General features: G+C 44.3%; 1 protein-coding gene across 1 annotated transcript in view; it reads right to left on the bottom strand.

Moving 5' to 3' along the window:
* LOC118369980 (low-density lipoprotein receptor-related protein 1B-like) overlaps positions 1 to 27,366 on the bottom strand; it is a 162,167-nt gene that overhangs the window by 61,385 nt on the left and 73,416 nt on the right. The window contains exons 47-68 of the mRNA XM_052498892.1: positions 27,214 to 27,333; positions 26,806 to 26,919; positions 26,284 to 26,433; positions 25,977 to 26,102; positions 24,533 to 24,652; positions 23,390 to 23,518; positions 21,446 to 21,568; positions 21,003 to 21,143; positions 19,542 to 19,729; positions 18,590 to 18,773; positions 16,167 to 16,252; positions 15,826 to 15,954; positions 13,073 to 13,254; positions 12,394 to 12,593; positions 10,445 to 10,633; positions 10,120 to 10,268; positions 9,360 to 9,453; positions 8,998 to 9,114; positions 8,677 to 8,796; positions 5,218 to 5,337; positions 1,828 to 1,944; positions 1,152 to 1,394 (exon numbers count right to left, since the gene is read on the bottom strand). Of these exons, the coding sequence (XP_052354852.1) occupies positions 1,152 to 1,394; positions 1,828 to 1,944; positions 5,218 to 5,337; positions 8,677 to 8,796; positions 8,998 to 9,114; positions 9,360 to 9,453; positions 10,120 to 10,268; positions 10,445 to 10,633; positions 12,394 to 12,593; positions 13,073 to 13,254; positions 15,826 to 15,954; positions 16,167 to 16,252; positions 18,590 to 18,773; positions 19,542 to 19,729; positions 21,003 to 21,143; positions 21,446 to 21,568; positions 23,390 to 23,518; positions 24,533 to 24,652; positions 25,977 to 26,102; positions 26,284 to 26,433; positions 26,806 to 26,919; positions 27,214 to 27,333 (3,141 nt within the window). The remainder of the gene's footprint in view (positions 1 to 1,151; positions 1,395 to 1,827; positions 1,945 to 5,217; positions 5,338 to 8,676; positions 8,797 to 8,997; positions 9,115 to 9,359; positions 9,454 to 10,119; positions 10,269 to 10,444; positions 10,634 to 12,393; positions 12,594 to 13,072; positions 13,255 to 15,825; positions 15,955 to 16,166; positions 16,253 to 18,589; positions 18,774 to 19,541; positions 19,730 to 21,002; positions 21,144 to 21,445; positions 21,569 to 23,389; positions 23,519 to 24,532; positions 24,653 to 25,976; positions 26,103 to 26,283; positions 26,434 to 26,805; positions 26,920 to 27,213; positions 27,334 to 27,366) is intronic.

Genomic DNA, 27,366 nt, shown 5'->3' with positions numbered 1-27,366 from the left:
TATGTACAGTACATTGTTACGTCATGCCAATAAAGCAAACTTAATTGAATTGACAGACAGACAGAGAGAGATGTCTGTATGTGTAATGTTTACTGTTAATTTTTATTGTTTATTTCACTTTATATATTATCTACCTCACTTGCTTTGGCAATGTTAACACATGTTTCCCATGCCAATAAAGCCCCTTGAATTGAATTGAATCGAATTGACGGACAGAGACAGACAGAGAGACAGACAGACAGACAGACAGAGAGAGATGTCTGTATGTGTAATGTTTACTGTTAATTTTTATTGTTTATTTCACTTTATATATTATCTACCTCACTTGCTTTGGCAATGTTAACACATGTTTCCCATGCCAATAAAGCCCTTTGAATTTAATCGAATTGAGAGACAGAGACAGAGAGACAGAGAGACAGACAGACAGAGAGAGAGAGAGAAAGAAAGACAGAGGGAGAGACAGACAGCGAGAGAGAGAGACAGAGAGAGAGAGAGAGAGAGGGAGATATCTCGGTGGGAGAGACATACAGCTCATTTTAATTTCACACCTGTAGTTATCAGACAGGAGAGAAGGCCAGCTTGCTGATATTGAACCATCTGCTCGAGATTTGAAGTGCCTTGAAGCTACTCTGGCCTTGCATTAACTTCTCCACAAGACTTCAAGTTTGGCAGGCATTCAATTCATGCAATGAAGCACAAAGGGATTCCGAATCTTAAAATAAAAAGGTGAATGTCAGGACATACTACAGTGGAGTGAATTGGTTCACGTGCGGGAATAACTCTGTTTCTGAAGGTGTTAAAGGTTATTTTCTATCTTTCAATGTGAGACAGTAAACCAACTGTATCTACGCTTACTGGTGACTTCATAAAACGGCAGCCGTGCAGCCGTTGCCGAACACGAACAAACACAAACGAACACACACTCCCCCAATCACAAGGTGTGTGACGCACACAAGCATGCATTCCAACAGAGGGCGGTATTAACATGGTTGTAGGCTTTGAGTAAGACAGTGAAAGCAAGTCCCCACTTTCACCCGCAGCCATCCAACAGCTATACAGTAAGTAAATCAAGTGTGTGTGTGTGTGTGTGTGCGCATGTGTACGTGTGTGTGAGTGTGTGTGTGTGTCCGTGCGTGTCTCTGAGCTCGTACCAGGTCCTTGGCAGTTCCTCTCGTCCTCCCCCATCTTACAGTCCTCCCGGCCGTCACAGACCCACTTGTTGGAGATGCAGAGGTGATTGAGACACTGGAACTGGTCCGCGGGGCACGAGCGCGTCTCGCAGCCTTTTTCATCAGAGCTATCGGCACAGTCCGTGTCACCGTCACAACGGAAACGAGCCGAGATGCACTCTCCGTCGCCACACACAAAGTCCCTGGAGGGGCAGGTGGCTGGCTCTGAGAGGTGTAAGGGAATAAGTAACGACAGTGATTTTAGACGCATGACACTGAGGCCTGTTCCCCCAGGACATTCCTCATCATGCCAAGCATGGTGGTAGTTATACTAGGTGGCAGTTATACTAGGCCACGTTGTTTTGCGGAGTCATGTCACACGACCTTGATTTGAACATTTTGGAGCGTTTTCATTGAGCGTTCCCCTTTTCTTTTCATGTCAGAGGATCCAGCCTCATACTCAGACAACCACTTTCATTTCTGGAGAAGGCTTTAAAATACAGGATAACAATTTTGCTACGTCACATGACTTCCCAAAAACACAATGCTCTGGTTATAGTGTCAGGGAGTAACGCAAGTTATATAGTATTATACAAAAGTTCAAGTTCCAAGTCCATTCCTTCCAGCCTAAACAAGAGACCCAAGGCGAGGGACTTACTGCAGTTCAGTTCGTCTGTGTTGTCGCCACAGTCACTCTGTCCGTCACACCTCCAGTGTTCCGGGACACAGTTGTTGTTGTGGCACCGGAACTCATGAGGACCGCATGTCTTCTCATCTAGGCACACAGGAACAACAAAGACAGTCCGTAAAGGCGTAACACAAGCAAAGTGTGTGACACGGGAGCCGCGTTGATGTTTCGCACAGCGCCAGGTGAGCGCGACCGTGATCGCCAGTCCCTTGAGCTTTCGCTAAGGAGGACGACAAGACGATGGCCAATAAAGGGTGAAACATTACTTGACATGCTGTATATACAAACGCCTGCTACTGTCAAGAAGAACGACTAGGAGAACAGTAACTTTCCTGTTCTTCTTTCTAAAATAACAACCTAGTAATCCGTCTGTACATGTCGTCCCAACACTGTCAAATCAAAGCAATGTGATTTCCTCTCATCTCCCAGTCAGACTTTTAATCCAACTATTGGGAGAATAGATAAATACATAATGCATTATTAATTGACAACCACACGGTACCATGCTCAAGAGCTAATTCCCAGACTTAGTATGACATTAACAGAATTCAAATTCGACCTGAGCACACAGCGGCAGTTGAATACTAAATACATTCCTTCCCATGCCTGAAAGATTTAAGAATTAAGAAAGACAAACAAGATGCTGGGAATTCCAGAACTCTTATGTTGTTTGCTTCTCGCCAGTGAAGTCAAAGCCAGTAGGTGTATACAACATGTTCTGTTCACAACGTGTGTACATCTCCTCTCATGCTTGATATCTGCCAGGTTGGATGAGAAGAAACCTTTAAATATGACCCATAGAGAGAGAGAAAAGAAAAGAAAAAAAATGGAACACTGACTGAAAACCAGAGAGAACGACTCAAATCATAGAGAGACCTTACTGTCATCCCCCTCAATCCTCCTAAATGTCACCATTAAACGCACAGGCAGCAGTGGAAATGCCAAGGTCAATCCCTAGCAGTCCATTTGATGAGAGAAAGAGACAGTAAAATGACTTAACCTCCTCCAGCTAATCTCTGGAGCTGGCCATATTAACAAGTGCTTTATGAGCATATCAAAGACCAGTCAGCATTTATGAGGTGATCATCAGTAAAACATTTTTTAAAAAGGCATTTGATGTCTGCATGACGTTATCTATCACATTCAATTGAAGTCTACATGTTTGGGTTTAGCTGATCAAAGATTGCATATAGCATAACGAGACACAAAGTCGACATACAAATGTCCCTTTAGAGGAAGCCATTCCATTGAGATCAAACACTGCTACAATAGACTAGACTACACTCTTAGAAAAAAAAGTTGCTATCTAGAACCTAAAAGGGTTCTTCGGCTGTCCCCATTGGAGAACCCTTTGAAGAAACCATTTTGGTTCCAGGTAGAACCCATTTGGTGATTCTACATGGAAACCAACAGGGTTCTCTACCTTGAACCAAAAAGGGGGACAACCGAAGAACACTTTTGGAACCCTTTTTTCTAAGAGTGTAGACTAGAATATAATATAACATACATTGCCTTCAGAAAGCATTCATACCCCTTGACTTACTCCACATTTTGTCGTGTTACATTTAGTTAGAATCAACATTGGCAGTGATTACAGCTGTGAGTCTTTCTGGGGAAGTATTGCACACTTGGATTGTACAATATTTGATTTAAAAAATAAATCTTCAAGCTCTGTCAATTTGCCATTTTTTTAATGTCTTGCCATACTTTTTCAAGCCATTTTAAGTCAAAACTGTAACTAACGTTCAACGTTGTCTTGGTAAGCAACTCCAGTGTATATCTGGCCTTGTGTTTTAGGTTATTGTCCTGCTGAAAGGTGAATTTGTCTCCCAGTGTCTGTTGGAAAGCAACCTGAACCAGGTTTCCCTCTAGGATTTTGCCTGTGCTTCGCTCTATTCTGTTTCTTTTTATCCTAAAACACTCCATAGTCCTTGCAGATGAGCATACCCATAACATGATGCAGTCACCACCATGATTGAAAATATAAAGAGTGGTACTCAGTGATGTGTTGTGTTTGATTTCAAATCCAATTGTATTAGTCACATGCGCCAAATACAACAGGTGTAGTAGACCTTACAGTCAAATGCTTACTTACGAGCCCCTAACAAACAATGCAGTTTAAAAAAATGGATAAGAATATGAACTAAAAGTAACAGCAGCAGTAAAATAACAATAGCAAGACTATATACAGGGGGGTACCGGTACAGAGTCAATGTGCGGGGGCACCGGTTAGTTTTTAAAGTGACTATGCTTCGATGATAACAACAGAGAGTAGCAGCGGTGTAAAAGAGGGGGAGAGGGAGGTAATGCAAATAGTCTGGGTAGCCATTTGATTAGGTGTTCAGGAGTCTTATGGCTTGGAAGCTGTTTAGAAGCCTATTGGACCTAGACTTGGCGCTCCGGTAATGCTTGCCGTGCGGTAGCAGAAAGAACAGTCTATGACTAGGGTGGCTGGAGTCTTTGACAATTTTTAGGTCGATTTTCACATCGCCTGGTATAGAGGTCCTGGGTGGCAGGAAGCTTGGCCCCAGTGATGTACTGGGCCGTTCGCACAACCCTCTGTAGTGCCTTGCGGTCGGAGGCTGAGCAGTTGCCATACTAGGCAGTGAGGAAACCATGCTCTCGTGGTGCAGCTACCTTTTGAGGATCTGAGGACCCATGCCAAATCTTTTCAGTCTCCTGAGGGGGAATATGTTTTGTCGTGCCCGACTGTCTTGGTGTGCTTGGACCATGTTAGTTTGTTGGTGATGTGGACACCAAGGAACTTCAAGCTCTCAACCTGCTCCAGATTTGCCTCAAACATAACGCTTTGTATTCAGCACATGCAGTTCATTTCTTTGCCACATTGTATGCAGTATTACTTAACTGCCTAATTGCAAAAATTATGCAAGTTTTGGAAAATCTTCCATCTATTCACTTTGTCATTTAAATGAGTGTTGTTGATCCGTCCTCAGTTTTCTCCTATCACAGCCATTAAATTCTGTAACTGTTTTAAAGTCCATAACCATTGGCCTCATGGCAAAATCCCTGAGCGGTTTCCTTCCTCTCCGGCAACTGAGTTAGGAAGGATGCCTATATCTATTTAGGCTTGCCATAACAAAGGGGGTTTGAATACTTAATGACTCAAGTTTTTCCTTAAAAAAAAAAGTAAAAAGAAATGGTAAAAATTTCAAAAAACATAATTCCACTTTGACATTATGTGGTATTGTTTCTAGGCCAGTTGCACATAAATCTCAATTTTAACCATCTTAAATTCAGGCTGTAACACAACCAAATGTGAGGCAAAAAAAGGTCAAGGGGTGTGTGAACGCTTTCTGAAAGGCACTGGAGTATAATTAGAGGTAGAACAGTAGAACGCACCACAGTTGGCCTCGTCCGATCCATCGGCACAGTCCGGGTCCTCGTCACACACCCACAGGGCTGAGATACAGTGCAGGGAGCTCTTACACTGGAACTGGCTGGCAGAACAGGTGCTCTCAGCTGGGGATGGAGACCGATGGCACAGCAGAGAGAGAAGAGACAGGGAGTTAAAACAGGTACATCAACTCTGAAGAATAAAGATGAAAAGAGACAGCGCCACGTGCTATACTAAAAAATGACCAGTTAACCAGTCTATATAAAAATGGCAAAACTCCCTCGGCTAATGCAACTGAAGGTACCAAAATGATCATAAATGACCAAAACAATAGCAATACACATGCACTGTAGTTGCATCAAATTCACACAAATCATGTTATGTGGCAAACACACCTATGGTGTGGAGCAATAGAGAAAGTACAATTATGAGTAAATCAGATTCATTTTTCCTCCACACCCTCCTTCCTGCCACAGTACCCTGACACCCAGAGCACAGCTTCCTCTTTCCCAGCAGGAGGGGGATGGAGGTGGTTAGAGCTCCAGCTGCATCTCTAAACCCTCAGCCCTCCCAGCGTGATTAGCCCTGGTTAAACCTCCCTCTGTCTCAGAAAGACATCCCCTCAGCCCTCAGACGCAGGCTAAACCTCCTTCTGTCTGCCCTAATCTGCACCCTGGGTGAGACTCAGCTCCTGAAATATCCTCTCTGTCTCGCTCTGTCGCTCACACGCGCGCATAATTTTCCAAGCCCTAACGCCGGGGTCGACAATTTACCTGTGTAATGTCAGCTGGCTTGCACTGAGGTGGGAGGGGTGGAAATATTTGAGGTGTGTCCTTAAGAACGTGCGCCAATATGCCAATTTCAGTGAGTGCAACTAGGGATATTTAAGGCCGACAAAAAGCTGGTTTTAGCGGCAAAGCAATTGGTAAAGACGTTGATTTTGCCAGAGGATGCGCACACAGTAGCCTTAATTAAGTACATCACTAGGGCTCATCAGTACATCATCAGAACACTCAGACATTCCGCTTTTATTTTATTTCATCTTGGACATTATTTTTGTCCAGCTTCTATGAAACATTTGGACTCATTATGTGCTATGCCCATTGCGTGAAAGGTGTCCGCAAACGTAGGGAGCCTGTTTAGGAACAAGTTATCAAAAAAACGTTATTCATTTTGCCCCCAAAAAAAAATGGATCTTCCACTTTCCTCGGTTGGAACTTTCAAACCGCGGGAAGCCGCGGGGAGCTTTGAGGCTATATTTGTCCGTTTTGTTACCTTTCACTAAGTCACTATGGCCAAATCAACGGCAATGGTAGGCTACAGCTATAGAGAGTATATCTGGGAGCAGTAACGATGAGTGGATATTCCCCCCTTTTCTCTTTATATCCAGCTCCTGTGAAAAGTTTGGATGTGCATCAAACCCCCGTAGTCTACGTTGTTGCCTAATATCACAGTATACTCTCACGGGGAGCAATTGTGGTGCCTGTAACTGTATTCAGACATATAGCCTGTTTAAAACCAGCTGTTGTTTCGTTTTAGGAGAATTTGATGAGAAGTACTCGCTCTCTTTGTAGGTCTTATCAATTAGTGAATGTAATATTGCTCATTGACAACGTTTGGCATGTCCCTGGCTAATGCATTTTGTACAGTAGGCCTATATCAGTGCAAATGCTATGTTAACAATATATTTCCATATCGATGCCATGCAATTACTGTTTAAAAACATGTTCAACATATTTATCAAGTATGGGATGGGCCTACTTTTTGTTATTTTGTTTCTATAGGCTATTTAACAAACTAGGCTATACTGGACAAACATTCAACTAGGAGTTGATTACCACGCAATACATAAAATACCATAAATACACAATGTGAGCTTGGGACCATAACGTTCGATCTGCATTTTTGTCAACATTTTGTTATTCATGTGGCCTTGTTCTGTTCAATGTTCTCAACCTATATAGTACTATAAATATCCTAATTCATGTTGTTAAGTTAAAAAGAATACAATATACAAATTGTTGACACCATTAAAACCAACGAGGGTTCGGAATTCTAATGCCAATCATCTCAGAATCATATTTTTGCAGATATAACTTTATAGTCCCAAGCTCTCGACAACTTGAAGCAACCACATATGTAGCCATGGAGCATGTTCTGATTGGCCATTGAGAGGTCAAGTCGTGATACATCTTCAACTTGTTTATTTAGCAAAAACCCAGCCCTTCCACGCCATCGCCAGCTACTGCACCCATAAATCTGGTTGAGAAAATAGCAACAAATATTTCTGACACCCCCCCCCAAACCTATAGCTCTGACCGCCAGCCATAGATTTACATTGTGTTAGTTTTGTTAAAATAGAGCCTACAGAGAAACACCCCCCCCCCATCCTTCCCCTCACACCCTACCCCACCCAGCTCCACCCTCACCCAGCCTACCAGCGTGGTTCAACCCCCTGCTGGTGCAATTACCAGTGTCTTCCTCTCTGTTCCCAGTGGCCTCGGGGCAACACGGCTCTACCACTGAGCCAGGCCGGGGTTGAATGTGACTGCAGCCAGAGACTCAGGAGGTGAAGGGAGGGAGATTAGACTGCTTCTAGGGCTGGAGCTCTGAGACGAGTCGTTAACCCACCACTGTGATCTAATAAGGCGTTCATGGATGGCGTGCATGTATGTGTGTGTATGTGTGTGTGTGTGTGTGTGTGTCTTGAGACTGTGCTCCAGTGTGTCTTAGAGCTGTCACTTTGATTTGCGATGACAACCAGACAGGTGTGACTACAGGTACTTACTAAGACCCTTCTCTCTGTCTCTCTCACAGACATGAGGAATTGTCTCATAACCTTTACCCGGTGCTGTACATTTCAGACAAGCGAAAGAAGCACCCAGAAGTTCAGAACTTTAAAATGTCAGAGGGATAACAAGCAGGGGATGAAACTCCAATCAAAATCCACAGCGAGGTCAAACTAGGTCAACTGAAAGGAAACACACCTCCTTTTCGTATTATAACAAGAACATGTGGCTTTTATTAATAATGGATCTTCCTTGTGTCTACGAAGGGAATTAACCAGGTATGGCGGCATGAACATAGAAGGCTGGGGGCTTTCTATAATCCAAAGAGAATTGTTAACAGGGTGAATCATTGACCAAGAGTTGAAGATCAGAGAGGAAGTCACAGAGTCGGTCTGTTCAGAGTCTGAGTTTCTCTCTACTGTTCCTTTCTTTCCTTGTGTCATTCATCAAAGGGTTTGTCTCTCGCTAAAGAAATGACCAGAGTGCCAACAACTAAAAGCCTTTTCAATACTCTATTATCTAAATCTTGCAGAGGCTCATTTTTCATGGCCAAGTGAAATTGAAATCCCCCCGGCAAAAAGTACAGAGCTGTCAAAACTTTCATCACATAGTCAGCCTCTTCTTTAAGAGCGTATCTATTAAGATCCATCCATCTACGGATGATTGGATTCTTACGGCAGTCCGTCTCGTCCTCGCCGTCTCCACAGTCGTCCTCTCCGTTACAGCGCAGGTTCAGTGGGATGCACTTCTGTCGCTTCCTGCATTTGAACTGTCCAGATAGACAGATGTAGGATTCTGTAGAAGGTATGAACAAAAGGTGTTAGCCTTAGCCGGGGTAGTCTACAACGTCGTTTTTTTGACAGTTGTGGAAACTTTTGGGCGGATTCAGAATAGGATGGATAGCGTCATCATTTATTTATTGACTTTATTTAACCAGGTAAGTAACGAGTATGCATTCTCTTTTACAATAATGGCCAGAAATGTAAAGAAATTCACCACAGTTGGCTTCATCAGAGTTGTCCCCACAGTCGTTCTCCCCATCACAGATAAACGGAGGCAGAGCACAGAGACCAGTCCCACACTGGAACCTCCCTGGCTGGCATTTGAACTCAGCTGTGAGGAAAGAACAGAAACACACACACACACACACACATTGCACCGACTTTATAGAAACACAGCTAGTGAATAAAACCAGGGAGAAGGGTTATAACATTTACTGTACTGTACTGTGCAGTTAGTGTCCTGCTCCACTAGAGGGCTGTGAATTGAATGTGTAATTGCGAGTTGGTGTGTACAGAAAATGTGACCACCCTTACCGGGACCTTGTCAAGTGTATGTGTGTGTTGATGGTGACTCACGGCAGTCTGGAGGCTCGTCCGACCCGTCCCCACAGTCATCCACCGTGTCACACTTCCACCAGAAAGGGATGCACTCATCTGTCCCACAGCGGAACTACAAGACACAACAAAATGTCATCATCATCATCATCCAGGAAGATTTTGGGGACACTAAAGTACCTTAATGAAACCCCTGCTGGTCCCCTCCCCATCTTCCAAAAACATATGAAAACACACCTTCAACAAAATGTATCTTGATCTATCCCACAGCCCCCCCACACACTCTCCCACTCCCCCTCCAACTAGCACAGGCTTAGCTGGTAGCTGCTTTATTGGGTGGCAGGTACAGTAGCCTTTGTGATTAGAGCGTTGGGCCAGTAACCAAAAGGTCGCTGGTTTGAATTCCGAAGCTGACAAAATCGGACACTGTGCCCTTGAGCAAGGCACTTAACCCAATTGATCCAGGGTTGCTGGACAAGGGTGCCACTGGCCGTGACCCCACACTCCCTATGGGCGTCTCAGGGGGAGTTGGGATATGCAAGAAACACGTTCCCATGAGACACATATTGGACATGTTACAAGTGTATAACATGTCAAATATAAGCACTCCTCTAATTATTCATCAGGCAATATTTACTTACTTTGACTGTGAAATGTTGTTGTCCCACCTAGCTACCTTAAGATGAATTCACTAGCTGTAAGTGGCTCTGGATAACAGCGTCTGCTTAATGACTCAAATGTTAAACATTTCTGTAAGCAGTAGTAGAAAAGGGACACTGACCTGGCTGGCTGTGCAGTTGGAAAGGCAGGTCTTGTTTTCTGCAGCCAGGTAGAAGTGGGTGGGGCAGGCACACCTGTAACCTCCCCCGGGGGAGAGCAGACACAGGTGGCTGCAGCCTCCGTTGGTCACCTGACACTGGTGTTTGGGCACTGCAGCGGAGAGAGGGAGACTAAAACCCAACATCCAGAGCTACAGCCCTTTCCCCTCAACTCTGCTGTCAGCATCATTAGTCTGAGGGCACATTTGCTCATTACAATTAAAAAATAAACACCTCTCTCTCGCTCAAAGGCATACAGACACACACACTGAGTGTCTAGACAATTACCGTCGGGTTGGCGGAGAGGGTGGTACACCTTGATGTTGTGGATGGTTCTCCAGTATCTGAGCAGCTCTGCTCTCTGAGCCCCGGAGGTCTTGTGGGCCCGGTTCAGCGACTTGGACTTCTCATCCGTCCAATAGATGACATCCTCAAACAGAGTCAGCGCCGTCACCTCCCGGATGTCTTGACTCGGCACTGGAATGGAATACACACTGATTAATCAGAGTCTGGAATACAGCCAGATCACACACACACACAGTAGATTAACATGCCACTTCTACATTACGTTCATCTGATACTGCTTTAGGAGGAATCTGCTGAACACACACACACACACACACAGCTCGTCCTGAATAATTGCTGTGACAAGCTGCCAGGCTCTGTGGTGTTTTATTGCAGGCAAAGAGAAGTAAAGATGTGACTAAATGGACTGTGTCTGTCAGCATGGCTTAGTAGAGCACAGAGTAGACTATAAGTACTACAGCTAATCACAAACTGTCTGTTGAAGACGAAAGACTGAAATTAAATTAACAATAAAAATACGTTGAGAATGTCGTGACTTCACTTTAATTAACCTCTACAGGATCGGTGTCCTCCCCACGGGATGGTTAAGCTAACGTAGGCTAATGTGATTAGCATGAGGTTGTAAGTAACATGAACATTTCCCAGGACAGACATATCTGATATGGGCAGAAAGCTTAAATTATTGTTAATCTAACTGCACTGTCTAATTTACAGTAGTTATTACAGTGAAATAATACCATGCTATTGTTTGAGGAGAGTGCACAATTATGAACTTGAAAATGTATTAATAAACCAATTAGGACCATTTGGGCAGTCTTGATACCACATTTTGAACAGATATGCAATGGTTCATTGGATCAGTCTAAAATGTTGCACATACACTGCTGTCATCTAGTGGACAATATCTAAATTGCGCCTGGGCTGGAATAATACATTATGGCCTTTCTCTTGCATTTCAAAGATGGTACAAATAAAATACAATAAAATGCATGCGTTTTTCTTTGTATTATCGTTTATCAGATCGAATGTGTTATATTCTCCGACATTAATTTCACATTTCCATAAACTTCAAAGTGTTTCCATTCAAATGGTATCAAGAATATGCATATCCTTGCTTCAGGTCCTGAACTACACGCACTTAGATTTGGGTATGTAATTTTAGGCTAAAATGTATGAAAAGGGTAGGATCCTTAAGAGGTTTTTAAGCCTTGTTTAATAACATGTTTTGTTTGTGAACCAAATAGTACTGGGGGAAAATTGTGTTAGACCGAATGAATAACTCAAAAAAAAGGTGAGAAAAACATTTCTCATTTCTCACAGGTTGAATGCCAGAGATAGATAGCGACTCATTTCAATTAACACCTTGCTTTGAAGTGTATGGAACAGGCATATTAATGGCTTGGCTCACGCTCGGTTTCTGTGGAGTTGAATCAATCACGGACAAACCGCTTCACAGTAATGTCAAGGTTTTTATCTAAAGTCTGAAAAAGTACACTCAATTTTATTTGTATTTATTTCATCTGTATTTAACCAGGTAGGCCAGTTGAGAACAAGTTCTCATTTACAACTGCGACCTGGCCAAGATAAAGCAAAGCAGTGGGACAAAAAACAACAACACAGAGTTACACATGGAATAAACAAACATGCAGTCAATAACACAATAGAAAAAGTCTATATACAGTGTGTGCAAATGAGGTAGGATAAAGGGGGGTGAGGTAATAACTAGGCCATGGTGGCGAAATTATTACAGTACGGCAAATTAAACACTGGGGTGATAGATAACAATGTCAATGGGCAAACTGACCTTAATCGGCACAAAGTATTATTTACAATTGAGCCATCAAATGTTGACAGACAGACAGACAGACAGACAGACGGACAGACAGACACACAGACAGACGAAGGGCAACACTCAATTCACTGTCCCTTACCTTTGCGTCGTTTTGAACCGTCCATGTTTGAGAAGAGAATTTGATGCGAGTCAGCCCAGTAAAGTCTTTTTGCCGTGTAGTCGATGGTGAGAGCTGCAGGGCTGAATATGTCTGTGTCGCTGATCACCGTCCGCCCGCTGCCGTCCAAACCTATCCTCCCGATATGAGGATACTCTCCACTGTCGATCCAGAACACATAACTACAGAGGAATGGATACAGTTTTCAGCTAGACACCTTAGGCTACACTTCCCCACTTCGTTGGTCAAATGGGCTATGTGAACTGTGAATTGCGGTCGTCTCACTTGGTCATCTTAAGGTTAATGCACTAACTGTAAGTCGCTCTGGACAAGAGTGTCTGCTAAATGACAAAAAATGATGTGAATCAAACTGTGTTTACTTCTCATTACGGAGTAGTTTACGTGAAGATATCAAACTCAACATCAAAATGAGTACTAGACTTCAAGAGCCTGAGCATAAAGTCGGCTGCCTCAGAAACAAAACAGCATAGGTACACTTACACAGTAGCAAACTGATTAGCTGGCATTTCTTTTGACAGTCTGTGGTTTCTCTCGACAGACATAGCTAAATCTCGTTCTGGATTCATTCTCTCCAGACGGTACTGTGACAGATAGCAGCACGGTGTAAAGACAGATGGAGAAGATGGAGAGTTGTACATGCCCAGTGTCAGCATCCAGAGCCAGGTCGGTCGGGATGTCCAGACCGGTGCTGACCAGCACCACAGGATAGAGTCCGTTAGCCTTGGACACCTCCAGACTCTTCTTCCTTATGTCGCACCAGTACAGGTTCTTACCGATCCAGTCCACGGCTAGAGCACTAGGGGTGGACGTCCTGTGGATTACCTGTGGGTCAGAGGAGAGGAAACAGGTAGGGACATTTTCTTTCAAATCTCAATATCAAATCATTTCTTGAGTAACAACTAAGTACCTTCATGTGATTGTTTTCAATTCAATTTGTCAAAAAGAAGAAGAAGAGAAAATCTAATCTTCGCAAAAGGGCAATTTCTCAAGCAAGATTTTTCCTAGGACTGTCTGCGAGCTGTCCGAGTGGGGGGAGGGAGAACACTGAAAAGCGGCTGTCATTGGCAGAGAGTTTGGAAATCTCTTTCTTATTGATCTATTAACCAACTTGACGGCCCGGTGATGTCACCGTGGCAGGCCAAATCTCCATCCCATCAAAACAGACTGACATTTAAGGCAGTCTTTTTTAGAACAGCTCTTAAAACAGCTCCAAAAGACATCGTCATTTTCACAATTTCACGGTATTATTCCAACCTCGTAGTGTGGAAGTATATATAGAACACAGGGAAATCATGTTTCCGACTGCACTGGGCCTTTAAAGCAACTCAAGATGAATCAGAAAAAGCACTGTAACCCGTTTCGTGGAGCCCTCACATTCTAACCCAAACAGTTGGATTCAGTGACCCCGGGGTTAACGGTTGATTGCGTGAAAGGAAGGTAAGCTAGCCCTGGAGTGATTTTGTCGCAAATTAAGAAGACAGTGTGAAAAGCCCGAACGACTCACAACAGCCTTCTATGGGTCTGCACTGCAACAGTTCTAATATCGCCTTCATTCTAGTGATGACATTGGTCCCATAACTACACAGAAGCGGTCTCGACTCGGAAGAGTTTCGGCGGCAGTGAGCTACGAATCAGATGGGAGTGATCCTGGGTACAGTAAAGCTATAATGAGTCATTCGCCCCGTAGTAACGATAACGAGCCAAGGGGAGCCCCCTTAGGTGCTCAGGTTCTGTTGGCACTCTAACGTCATCCAGACTCTGACCCTGGCCTTTGGAAAGCTAAAATGGGGAGCCATGATTGGAGAGCAGCCATGTTCCAAGGACGCGAACACGCGAACCCATGCAGACTGATACGATCATTGACATTGAGATACCGAGTCGGAGATCTTCCTCTGTGTAGCAAAGGAAGCACATTTCGTACGGTACTGTATCTATGGTGCATAACATGATCATGACGGAGTTCAGTAACACTTGTTGAACTGTTCGTCATAAAACAGCATGATGATATTGTCATGAATATGACGACAACAAAACATCATGAAATATAGCTGAACCAACAGCCGTTGTTCTGTGCCAAACACCATAGACTAGTACTCAGGTACGCCATCAACTGCATAATGCTGTGAACTATTAACAAGGGGGTTTAGGTCCAAAACCATCAAGTATTTCCCGAGGTGTAACGAAAACAAAGTTTTACAAAGAAGCTGTGTGTCTAAGGAATTATCCACACTCTATAGTGCACATTGTTTGACAATGGAATGCATTAAAATCTCATTACGCATTAGGTGCTACATGGCCATAATCCCTCCTGTAGAATAAATTGTTTTATGTGCCTCGGCTCAACCTTCAGCCAGGGAAGACTGTCACCTTTAGTCACATTTAAACCGCTGCACAGTCAGGGTGTTTAATTCTAGATTTATAAAGCAGCTATAGACCTTCTCAACATCTCATCTCCAAGAGTGTAATCTTGCCTCGTGAGGGGGGATGAGAGCGAGAGAGAAAATGGATAAAGTGCATCCTTCCCTCAGGCTCATACGTTAACCACTGCCACAAGAACACTATCTCACCACACACCTTCGTCAGGCTAATGTAGAACACGGTTGGGGTCAATTTGAATTGAAGACACTCAATTCAGGAAGTGATTTGAATAAATTACAAATGAGTCAACTTTTGAAATATATAGCTTCTCCTTGTAATGAACACGATGGGAGACAGAGCTGGTTTCAAGCGCAGGGCGCAGCAGGTGTTTATTGTAAAGGACCACAGGAGGCAGGTAACTGGGTCCAGGGGCAGGCAGAAGGTCATACACAGGGGGTCCAAAAGGGCAACAGTACAGGCAGGGAAAAGACTAGTAACATCGTCCGGGAGTTCAGGCAAAAGGTTGATAACAGGAAATCTGATAGGCTAAAGTACAGACAGGGAATAGGCAAAAGACGTCGTTAGTGAGGCGGGCAAAAACTATCATACACGGGAGGATTACGTTACAGGAAAAACAGGGCTCCGAATAGAAGAGTGTCACAAAACAAACAATACCTCACAATGATGGAGTGCAAAGAACTGAACTAAATAGTGTGTGATAATGACATGCAGGTGATTAGAATTCAGGTAATTGGGATCTGGAAAGTGAGCTGTGCTCAGGGGATCTAGGTGTTTGAGAGTGTGATCTGGAAAGTGGGCTGGAAAGTGAGCGGCATTCAGGGGATTTAGGTGTTTGAGAGTGTGAGTTGGGAGCAGACGTTACACTCCTCTTCCGTTTTTTTTGAGAAGTCATTGAGAAGAGACGCCCTTTTAAAAAAAAAAAAATTAAAATTGGAATCTGTTAAATTCCTGAATTGAATAACTTCCATTCCAATTTACCCCAAACCTGATGTTTAAGCCGGTACTCTACTGTACCTTCAGGTCGCTCCCATTCAGTCGCATTCTGTTTATCCTCCGTTGGGTTAGAGCAGGAGAGCTTGAGTCGATCCAGTAAATCAACTCCTTCCTGTAGTCAAAGTCCACTGCTATAATGTTACTGAGGCCCTGCGGGACACAATCATAAGGTGAATGTTGTACTGTTGGTACAAAAAAGTACATCATTACATATTGAGCAATTGCTTTGCATAATTGGTTGGGGAGAGACATGTACTAAAGTGAGATGATCAATAAAAAGATACTGTGCATAAGAAACCTCCTCCGTCCTTAAATATTGAGCTGGTTCAAAAAAAAGGAACACTTCTCTTTGTGTGTCTTACCTGTTTTAAAGGAGTGTATTTGGATCCATCAGTGCTTATTTTCCTGATGTCGTGATGGTCGGCCAGAATCAGGAAGGGCTCTTCAGCTGAAGAAAATACAAGAAAGAAAAAAAATACAGCAATTACAATACACGACGACGACGACTAACAATATAGTCCAAAGAAATAATCTGATAGACATGTGTGACTCTTCAGTACCATCACTATGCAGGGGCGACTGTAGCAGTATGCTCTCAGAGATAATGGCTTGCGAAAATATTCACTCCACTTGGCATTTTCCCTATTTTGTTGCCTTACAACCTGGAATCAATATTGATTTTTGGGAGGGTTTGTAATCATTTCATTTACACAACATTTACAATACTTTGAGGATGCAAAGTATTTTTGCGTGTGAAACAAAACAAATAACACAAAAAAACAGAACATGCATAACTATTCACCCCCCCAACGTCAATACTTTGTAGAGCCACCTTTTGCAGCAATTACAGCTGCAAGTCTCTTGAGGGTATCTCTCTATAAGCTTGGCACATCTAGCCACTGGGATTTTTGCCCATTCTTCAAGGCAAAACTGCTCCAGCTCCTTCAAGTTGGATGGGTTCTGCTGGTGTACAGCAATCTTTAAGTCATACCAAAGATTCTCAATTGGATTGAGGTCTGGGCTTTGACGAGGCCATTCCAAGACATTTAAATGTTTCCCCTTAAACCACTCAAGTGTTGCTTTAGCAGTATGCTTAGGGTCATTGTCCTGCTGGAAGGTGAACCTCCGTCCCAGCCTCAAAGCTCTGGAAGACTGAAACAGGTTTCCCTCAAGAATTTCACTGTATTTAGCGCCATACATCATTCCTTCAATTCTGACCAGTTCCCAGTCCCTGCCGATGAAAAACATCCCCACAGCATGATGCTGGGATGGTTTTCTCGGGTTGAGAGGTGTTGGGTTTGCGCCAGATGTAGCGTTTTCCTTGATGGCCAAAAAGCTACATTTTAGTCTCAACTGACCAGAGTACCTTTTTTCATATGTTTGGGGAGTCTCCCACATTCCTTTTGGTGAACCCCAAACATGTTTGCTTATTATTTTCTGGCCACTCTTCCGTAAAGCCCAGCTCTGTGGAGTGTGCGGCTTTAAGTGGTCCTATGGACAGATACTCCAATCTCCGCTGTGGAGCTTTGCAGCTCCTTCAGGGTTATCTTTGGTCTCTTTGTTGCCTCTGTGATTAATGCTCTCCTTGCCTGGTTTGTGAGTTTTGGTGGGCGGCCCTCTCTTGGCAGGTTTGTTGTGGTGCCATATTCTTTCAATTTTTTAATAATGGATTTAATGGTGCTCCGTGGGATGTTCAAAGTTTTGGAGAGCTCCTTTTATAACCCAACCCTGATCAGTACTTCTCCACAACTTTGTCCCTGACCTGTTTTGGAGAGCTCCTTGGTCTTCATAGTGTCGCTTGATTGGTGGTGCCCCATGCTTAGTTGTTTTGCAGTCTCTGAGGCCATTCAGAACAGGTGTATATGTACTGAGATCATGTGACAGATCATTATTTAATTAATTATATGACTTCTGAAGGTAATTGGTTGCACCAGATCTTATTTAGGGGCTTCGTAGCAAAGGGGGGAATTCATATACACCCACCACTTTTCTGTTTTTTATTTTTTGAAATTTTTTGAAACATGTCATTTTTTTCAATTCACTTCACCAATTTGGACTATTTTGTGTATGTCCATTACATGAAATTGAAATAACATTCCATTTAAATTACAGGTTGTAATGCAGTAAAATAGGAAAAATGCCAAGGGGGTTGAATACCTTTGCAAGGCACTGTAGCTCATCATTACTCATGAAGTCATTACTTTTAATGCATCGTCTCATTATCCTACAGCAGGTGCAGTAACGTTACAGTCAGAGGCTCTGGAGGTGTCAATCTTATACAACCACTGATTTCCTCCCTAGCTCCAAAACCTAGTATATATCACCATCACAGGCTATTATTTGACTGGGCTCACTACAGGCACTTTCCCATAGAGATAGAACAAGTGGTTTTACGTCATACATATTCTAGTGTCCTCTTTTAACTCATCAGGATCCTCGTTCTGACGGCAAGATAATTCCCTTGTGATTTCCCGAAGTCCCTGATTTAAAAAAAAAAAAAAAGCAGGAAGGTGGGTGACAGAGGATCAGACACATGGGAAGAGGTGTAAGAAGGAAGAGAGAGAAGATGAAGAAAAGGAATAGACGAACGAAGATGGAGAAAGTGGTACCTCAAGCAGCAGAGGCACAGATACAAGGACAGATGGGTAAGAGGAGAGAGAGAGAGAGAGAGAGAGAGAGAGAGAGAGAGAGAGAGAGAGAGAGAGAGAGAGAGAGAGAGACAGAGAGAGAGAGAACAAAAAAAAGAACAGAAGAGAAAATGATGGATGTAGAGACAGAGGTATACCTGAGAGAGACCTGCAGCTGTGCGAGTTCTTTGCTGGCGCCTCGTAGCCGTCTGCACACAGACACTTGTACGATCCGTATGTGTTGACGCAGAGCTGGCTACAGGGGAAGTCGGATGAACACTCGTCAATGTCAACACACGTTTGGCCATCGTTCTTCAAGCGAAATCCCGGCCAACACTTGCACTGGATCGGACGTGAGGAAGAAATTGAGAGCCATTATTTTTCTAACAGAATCCATGTGCGGAGGCACTGAATGAATCAATAGAACAGTCACGGGGTACTGTCGCCATCGGGGGTGACTACTGACTATACAGGGATACTATGACACAAAGGGATTTAGTAGGTTCTGAGTGCAAAATCCATGGTTTGTTTTGTTGGCGAGCCACTCTGGTATGCACATCTTACAGAGTATGGATTTAAATCGATTTTTCTCTGACAACCTATGGCTTACAGCAACCAGGCAGATCCCAACATATAAACTGTACTGTATGTACCGGGGTCATGGTTATTAAGTATGAGTAGCACAAACAAACACATATGGTAAGTCAGAAGCAAGTCCACATAGTATGTTGATTTAGGTTCTGTTTGTTTTATTGTTAAACATGATAATATATGGAATGTAGTAACACCGGTGTTGAATCCTATCATTATAGAGAAATTTGCAAAACATCAATAAACAGTTTTCACTAAGCCTTAGCTTTATGTTGTAAGAGCTTAGTGGTTTACCATACTTAGAGCTATATCGTGTGTGTGTGACTCTGAGAAATAACCTTGTACAGTTTATGACTTGCGATTCTGTGTGTGTGTGTGTGTGTGTGTGTGTGTGTGTGTGTGTGTGTGTGTGTGTGTGTGTGTGTGTGTGTGTGTGTGTGTGTGTGTGTGTGTGTGTGTGTGTGTGTGTGTGTGTGTGTGCGTGTGCGTGTGTGTGCGTGTGCAGGGGTACCTTCCTACCTTGTAGCCTACAGGCAGGTTTTCACAGTCCTGTGTGCATCCACTGACTCGACGGTTCAGACACTCATTGACGTGACAGTTCCTCTCGTCTGACGCGTCCCCACAGTCGTCCCTCCTGTTACACAGGCTGGCCAGCGAGACACAGCGGCCGTTGACACACATGAAGAAAGAGCCGTTGCACAAGCTTTCTACAGAACAAAGTGGTAGGTGTTAGATTTGAACTTTCTGTGAAAGCCAGGAATGCAAGACTCCTGAATTCCCGGAAGCAGATTAAGCCTTGTCCTAGATAAAAAATGTTTTAAAAAATGTTTGTTGTTGTTGTCAAGTACTAGGCTTAATCTGGGTCTGGGGAACCGGCCAACATAATTAACAGTCAATTAAACATATTTCTATCAACCAGGAACGTGTACACATAGGCCAATTGTGCGCTGCCTCATGTGTCTCCCGGTCACGGCCAGATGTGACACAGGCCGGGATCGAACCTGGGTCTGTAGTGACGCCTTAGACCGCTGCGCCACTCGGGAGGCGCAAGCAACAGTACTGATACAACAGCATAACTTTTGATTCACACTTTACATCATCGTCAATATTGGGCCTGGTTGGCTGATAGCCGGCGTGCAGCAGAGAGAGGCAGAAAGACAGAAAGGAGCGGCTCCATCTACAACCCAACTCCATCCCTTCTTCAGTCGGGAGTTGCAAACGAGTGTCATGGCAGCAGCAACCGAGGTAGCCAAGACGTTCATCCATGTTTCTCTCAAAGAACACATTTCGAAGTGTTTGACTACTTCTCTGTATCGTTCCAAGGTTACGTTTAGGCATCAACTCCGAATTCTTAAGGTTAGGCATTAACTCCGAATGGTTAAGGTAAGTGTTAAGGTTTGGGATAGGTGTAAAACAAAATTTTTAAAAATAACCTATCGGTGGATTTAAACATGCATCCTTTGGGCACTGAGGAACCAGAGGCGGATGCTTCGGCCCATCTGCCATCCACGTCTCCAATGTCTACTTGAAGGTAACAGCGCTCGCTGTTGCCCCTAGTGGCTGGTTTCCACGGCATCTCCCGACATCCTCAGGCACGGATGGACGTCGGATAATGACTTGTATCACGGGTGACCTGCCAGACCAAATCACCATATACTAAAAATATCCACACAAGCTACTAGCCAGCCAGCCCATATATCATGAGTCAGAAGATCATAGATATTATATTATAAAGAGCATTGAAGATAAATCACAATCATTTTGAGCACCTGCCCTCTGAAATGTCCGAGCACGGCCCTGCTATCAACTCAATCTGTATCAGCCCTGTTCCCAGCAGGGCTATGAGCATAACGTGTTCGTAATAGGCTCAAACCAGCCGGGACATGGTGAGACTGGGGTGGTCTGTACCTCTTCTGTTCTCTCTCTCTCTCACACACACATAAACACACACACGTGTGTTGTATCAGATGAAAGGCTTGCCTGCAGCGGAACACTTGGGGTTGTGTGGCAGCTCGTCTGATTGGTCGAGACAATCGGGATGGCCGTCACACTCCCACTGGACTTTGGGTAAACAGCGACCATCTGTGCAGCGGAACTCCCCCAGACTGCAGGACCCGTACTCTGTAGGACACAGGAGGCGGGATGAGCAGTCAGAACACAACAAGAGGAAATACGAGAGAGAGAGAGAGAGAGAGAGAGAGAGAGAGAGAGAGAGAGAGAGACAGAGACAGAGACAGAGACAGAGACAGAGACAGAGACAGAGAGACAGAGACAGAGACAGAGAGAGAGAGAGAGAGAGAGAGAGAGAGAGAGAGACAGAGAGAGAGAGAGAGAGAGAGAGAGAGAGAGAGAGAGAGAGAGAGAGAGAGAGAGAGAGAGAGAGAGAGAGAGAGAGAGAGAGAGCGATAGTGAGAAGTTCTTACTACACTCCGGGGTCTCATCGGAGCCGTCTCCACAGTCATCATCACGGTCACAAGCGAACCGTTGTGGGATGCAGACCTGATTACGACACTGGAACATTCTCTCCATGCACGTGTTGTTGGGGGCTGTGATAAGAAATAGGGAGGGCCAATTTGTTAATGAAATACCTGGGATATTTTCAGACCATACACCCCTCTCAAAAAGGATCTGAACTTGTATAGGAATGTGGACATTATTAACAGGGTACACTATATATACAAAAGTAGGTGGACACCCCTTCAAATTAGTGGATTTGGCTATTTCACCACACCCGTTGCTGACAGGCGTATAAAATCGAGCACACAGCCATGCAATCTCAATAGGGAAACATCCGCAGCAGAATGGCCTTACTGAAGAGCACAGTGACTTTCAATCTGGCACCGTCATAGGATGCCATCTTTCCAACAAGTACGTTTTTCAGATTTCTGCCTTGCTAGAGCTGCCCCGGTCAACTGTAAGTGCTGTCATTGTGAAGTGGAAACGTCAAGGAGCAACAACGGCTCAGCCGCGAAATGGTAGCCCGCGCAAGCTCACAGAACGGAACCATCGAGTGCTGAAGCTTATAGCGCGTAAAAAGTGTCTGTCCTCGGTTGCAACACTCACTACCGAGTTCCAAACTGCCTCTGGAAGCAACATCACCACAATAACTGTTAGTCGGGAGCTTCATGAAATGGGTTTTCATGGTCGAGCAGTCGCACATAAGCCTAAGATCCCCATGCCCAATGCCAAGCAACGGCTGGAGTGGTGTAAAACTCGCCGCCATTGGCCTCTGGAGCAGTGGAAACGAGTTCTCTGGAGTGATGAATCACCATCTGGCAGTCCAACGGACGAATCTGGGTTTGGCAGATGCCAGGAGAACGATTTGGGGAAGGCCCTTTCCTGTTTCAGCATGACAATGCCCCCGTGCACAAAGCGAGCTCCATACAGAAATGGTTTGTTGAGATCGATGTGGAAGAAATTGACTGGACTGCAGAGAGCCCTGACCTCAACCCCATCGAACACCTTTGGGATGAATTGGAACGCCGACTGCGAGCCAGGCCTAATCACCCAACATCAGTGCTCGACCTCAGTAATGCTCTTGTGGCTGAATGGAAGCAAATCCCTTCAGCAATGTTCCAACATCTAGTGGAAAGCCTTCCCAGAAGAGTGGAGGCTGTTAGAGCAGCAAATGGGGGACCAACTCCATATTAATGCCCATAATTCTGGAATGAGATGTTCAACGAGCAGGTGTCCACATATTTTTGGCAATGTAGTATGTGTCAGGGGGAAATATGGTTTTACAGTACTGCAGGGGATGGAGGGCCGATTATTTTTATATTTCTTTCTTATAACAGAAACGTATTGAGTAATTTCTGCTTTACAATGGGGATTCTGAACACACAATGACAAATGTAATGAGACATTTTTGCTTTATAAATGGGACTGAGTCTGACTGTGCTATGCTTGTTTTCTGTTTGGTTTCTGTCTGGAGGCCTTCAGAGGACAATACCTTATGACAGACACATATTGAGACATTTGTGCTTTACAAAGGGGATTCTGAGTGACTGTGCGCTTTCGGGTTCGGAGGCCTTCAGAGGACAATACACTATGACAAATATGTATCGAGACATTTGAGCTTCAGAAAAAGGGGCTCGGAATACACTGTCAAACACATATTGAGATATTTGTGCTTTAAAAAAGGGACTGAGTGACTACACTATGACTGTGTGCTTTCTGCTCAGAGGCCTTCAGAGGACAATGCACTATGACAAATATGTATTGAGACATTTGTGCTTTACAAAAGGGACTTGGACTAGACTGTTAGACACATATCATTATTATTATCATTATAATATGTGCTTTAGAAAAGGGAGTGACTACACTATGACTATGATTTCTGTTGGAGAACTTCAGAACAATATTATTACCACAGCCAGCAGCAGAGAGCTCATCACTCCCATCTGGACAGTCCCTCTCCCCATCACAAAGCCAGTGTTTGGGGACGCAGGCGTACGACTCTGGGCAACTAAACAACCCTGGGCCACAGGTAGCCATACCTGGATATGTACAATAGGAGTCGTGGTCAAAATATTATTTTACCGAACTGAAGAATCTTTAGCCTGAGTGGCAGTTTGTTTTTGCTCGCGTACCAACTCCTTAAGGAATTGTCACGCCAAACATGTTTGGTATGATAATGAGTGACAAGGATTTGGCAAAGACAGCAGAAACAGACTGGCAGTCAGGCTACAGAATCTGCACAATTACAGTAATAGAAATATAGATGTTTACAATACTTTCTGAGGTCTGTGCAAATATGACTGAAAAACAGGAAATCCATATCGCTGTTTGTAGCAAATTGCTCATCCATATATCTCCACCAAGGATGTATCTCATAAAATGTAAAATATCTTATATTAATCTTTCCCTGTCTCTTTTTTTGTTGTTGTACATTTTATGCCTTTTTCTCCCCAATTTCGTGATATCCAATGAGAATTTATCTCATAAAATGTCAAATTAATCTCTCCCTGTCCCCTTTTTTTGGGTACTTTTTACCCCTTTTTTGCAATATCCAATTGGTAGTTACAGTCTTGTCCCATCGCTGCAACTCCCGTACGGACTCTGGAGAGAGATGAAGGTCGAGAGCCATGTGTCCTCTGAAACATGACCTCGCCAAGCTGCACTGCTTCTTGACACACTACCCATTTAACCCAGAAGCCAGCTGCAACATTGTGTCGGAGGAAACACCGTACAGCTGGCGCCAGGCTGCCACAAGGAGTCTCTAGTGCATGATGGGACAAGCACATCCCAGCCGGCCAAACCCTCCCCCTAACCCGGACGCCGCTAGGCCAATTGTGCGCCGCCTCATGGGTCTCCCGGGCGCGGCCGGCAGCAACACAGCCCGGGATCGAACCCGGATCTGTAGTGACGTCTCAAACACTGCAATGCAGTGCCTTAGACCGCAGAGCAACTCTTTTCCCTGTCCCTTTGATGCTGATTTAAGGCCGTTCTCTACATTTTCTACACACATTTGAGTCAACGTAATGTAAATCAATTCAGGCGTGTTTTCTTACCACAGATCTCTGCGCTCTCGTCCAATCCATTGCCACAGTCGTCCTCTCCGTCACAAAGCCACTGCTTGGCGATGCACTTGTTCTTAGAGCAGGCAAACTGGTTCCACAGGCAGGACAAGTCTAGACAGAATGCAATATAACATATTACATGGTATTTCATTGGGACAGGAAGCATGTAAACGTCTTCACAATTAACCATGCCGAGAGCAGCGATAAATGTGTGATTTCGTACGGTAGTGTATGTGTGCAAAGTCCAAATGGGCCCAGGTTTCAACTGTTATAGAGAAATATGACATTGCAGTCAAGTCACACACAAGAAAGAAGGTAGGTCTTTGTGCAGAAGAGGTGAAGGAAATAATATCGCATAGGTAACCAATTTTGAAGCAAATTATTCTAATGCGGCTGGAAAATGATATCACTTTATCAATGTCACCTGTGAAATTAGATACACCAACATGGCAAAAGTCTTCTCTCAGTCGTAAGCACTTTCAAAGTAATGCTTGTCTTACAGTCAAACCATGTACAAAGGAGTGCCACGTGAGGTAAAAAAATAATTCAGCCTTAGCAAGCAGAGAGAGAGAGAGAGAGAGAGAGAGAGGGGGAGAGATAGAGAGGAGGGAGATGAGAGAGGGAGAGACACACAAAGACAGAGAAAGAATTGTCTGTTTATTTGTTTGCATTCCACATCAATTTTATGATGACACTGCGGAGCTGCTTCCTTTGCTCCTTGGGCATTCAGAGAGCAACCATTAGCAATGACTGTGTGGTTGTATGGACAAGGTCAGTGTGAACTAGCCACACAAACAGCGGGCGCCAACAACACTGTGTGTGCATCCAACCGCTACTGGCTGGGACTCGTTCAAATACACAGGCGATGAGCAAATCCACAACAAATATAAATAGGATATTTGCTATTGCTATTCTGTTTGCGTGACGACAGCATCGTCTACTGCTCTGCCCTGAGGAACCAACCGCAGGAGTGAAACATCTCCTTCTGTCAGTATTCCTCAGGAGGGGCTTTGAACAGTGATTTTGGGAGATTTCCACATAGGGGTCAAATCAGGGATGGAAACATTGGGCTCAGCGGGAGACACCCCTTCACTGCTTCCTTTAATGACCCACATGAACGAACCCCCAACCCTGGGTTATCTTATCTTCTTATCTGGCCGTATTGACCGAATGTATTGACCAGACACATCAAGGGTTACAGGAGTAAAAGGGGAAATTGTTCAACTTAGAAATTCTCCATTATATGTGGCCACCTCGAGCTTTGTCAACACTTCATGTATCCTACGACATAATGATCCAATCGCTCCTTTGAACAGAGTCCTTTGAACGATTGAGACTCTCTCTCTCATCAGTGTCAGTGGACACAAATCAGCGCAACGTGCTTGCTAAAATAAATGCCATGTGAATAAATGTTATAGAAATATGTCTATCACACCACACTGGAATTCATCTGCGCCGTCTTCACAGTCTTTCACTCCGTCACACAGCCAGACAGTGTGGATGCAGTTTCCACTGGGGCAAGCAAAATGGCCCTCCTCACATCTCTTTCTGAGGGAAGGAGCTGGGGAGAAACCAGAAGCCAAGGTACATTCAGAACAATAAACTACGAGGCCGACTCATTTTCAAAATATCTTCAAAAATGCACCCCACTAGGCCTGGTGTCTGTCTGGTACACGGCCACATCAACAGTAGCCGACAGAACTAGTGTCACAGAAGAGGAAAAAGGAAGGATACAAACATACTCTGGCAGTTGGTTTCATCTGCATAATCCCCACAGTCGTTGGCTCCATCACACATCCAGGAGGGGTGGACACAGAGGGAGGTAGAGTTGCAGCTGACGAACACTGTCTCCTTCACCCCCAGCATGTAGTAACCCAAGCAGCCTGTGTTGCCTAAAGGAAGTGGGCATTCGACAGGCATATCCAAAGCCTAAGGTTAGCGATTGATATTCCTGGCTATACATCGTCTTATCTATAATGGTGTAGTGCCCTGATATTAATAACAACAAAAAAAAATAACTTGAAATTCCGGGGAAAGGATCTTCCTTCTTCTCTTTTCTCTAACATTAATGACACAAATGACCAGGCTAGCCTCCAGACCTGCTACGTGGGAAAGGTAATGCTGTCGCACCTTAGAAAGATACAGTGTAGCGCCTGAACAAAGATAGTGGGTCGCCTGAACAAAGATAGTGGGTCGCCTGAACAAAGATAGTGAGTCGCATGAACAAAGATACGGCACGGCGCTTTAACAAAGGCTTATCTTACTGCAGTTCTTCTCATCTGAGGCGTCGGGACAGTCGATGATCTGATTGCAGCGGGCCGAGGCCGGGATACAAACCCCGTTCAGACAACGCCAGTCTGAGGGAGAGCATGTGGAATCTGGAGAGAAAATACAGGGCCGAAAAGAAGAAGAGGAAGAAACAGGGGGGGGTTGAAATATGTTGTATTTGAAATCCCATCTCTTTGGTTCATCGTCAGGTGGACTAGGAGGTGGTACTGGAAAGAATAGATCATATTATCCCTGCTTGGAGAAATGTTCCTCTATGAAATCTAACAGGAGAGACAGGAGTTCACCTTAAGGCTATTCATTTGTTTATACAGTAGTAATGTAGTACAGATTATGTTGTTTGTCAGACTGGGCATGTACATTCTCATCAGATTCTTATTACTCACGGTTACAATAAACCTCGTCGGAATTATCTCCACAGTCGTTGACCCCGTCACAAACCCGCCCATTGGCCACACAGCGCTGGTTATAGCAGCTCTTGAAGCCCCGTCTGCAGGTTCTGTTATCTGCAAGAGAGGAAGAGGAGTAAAGAGGGAGAG

Source organism: Oncorhynchus keta, chromosome 37, assembly GCF_023373465.1.
Source record: "Oncorhynchus keta strain PuntledgeMale-10-30-2019 chromosome 37, Oket_V2, whole genome shotgun sequence".
Taxonomy (NCBI): domain Eukaryota; kingdom Metazoa; phylum Chordata; class Actinopteri; order Salmoniformes; family Salmonidae; genus Oncorhynchus; species Oncorhynchus keta.
The sequence above is the reverse complement of the archived record's forward strand: the minus strand, read 5'-3'. Positions and strand labels throughout refer to the sequence as shown.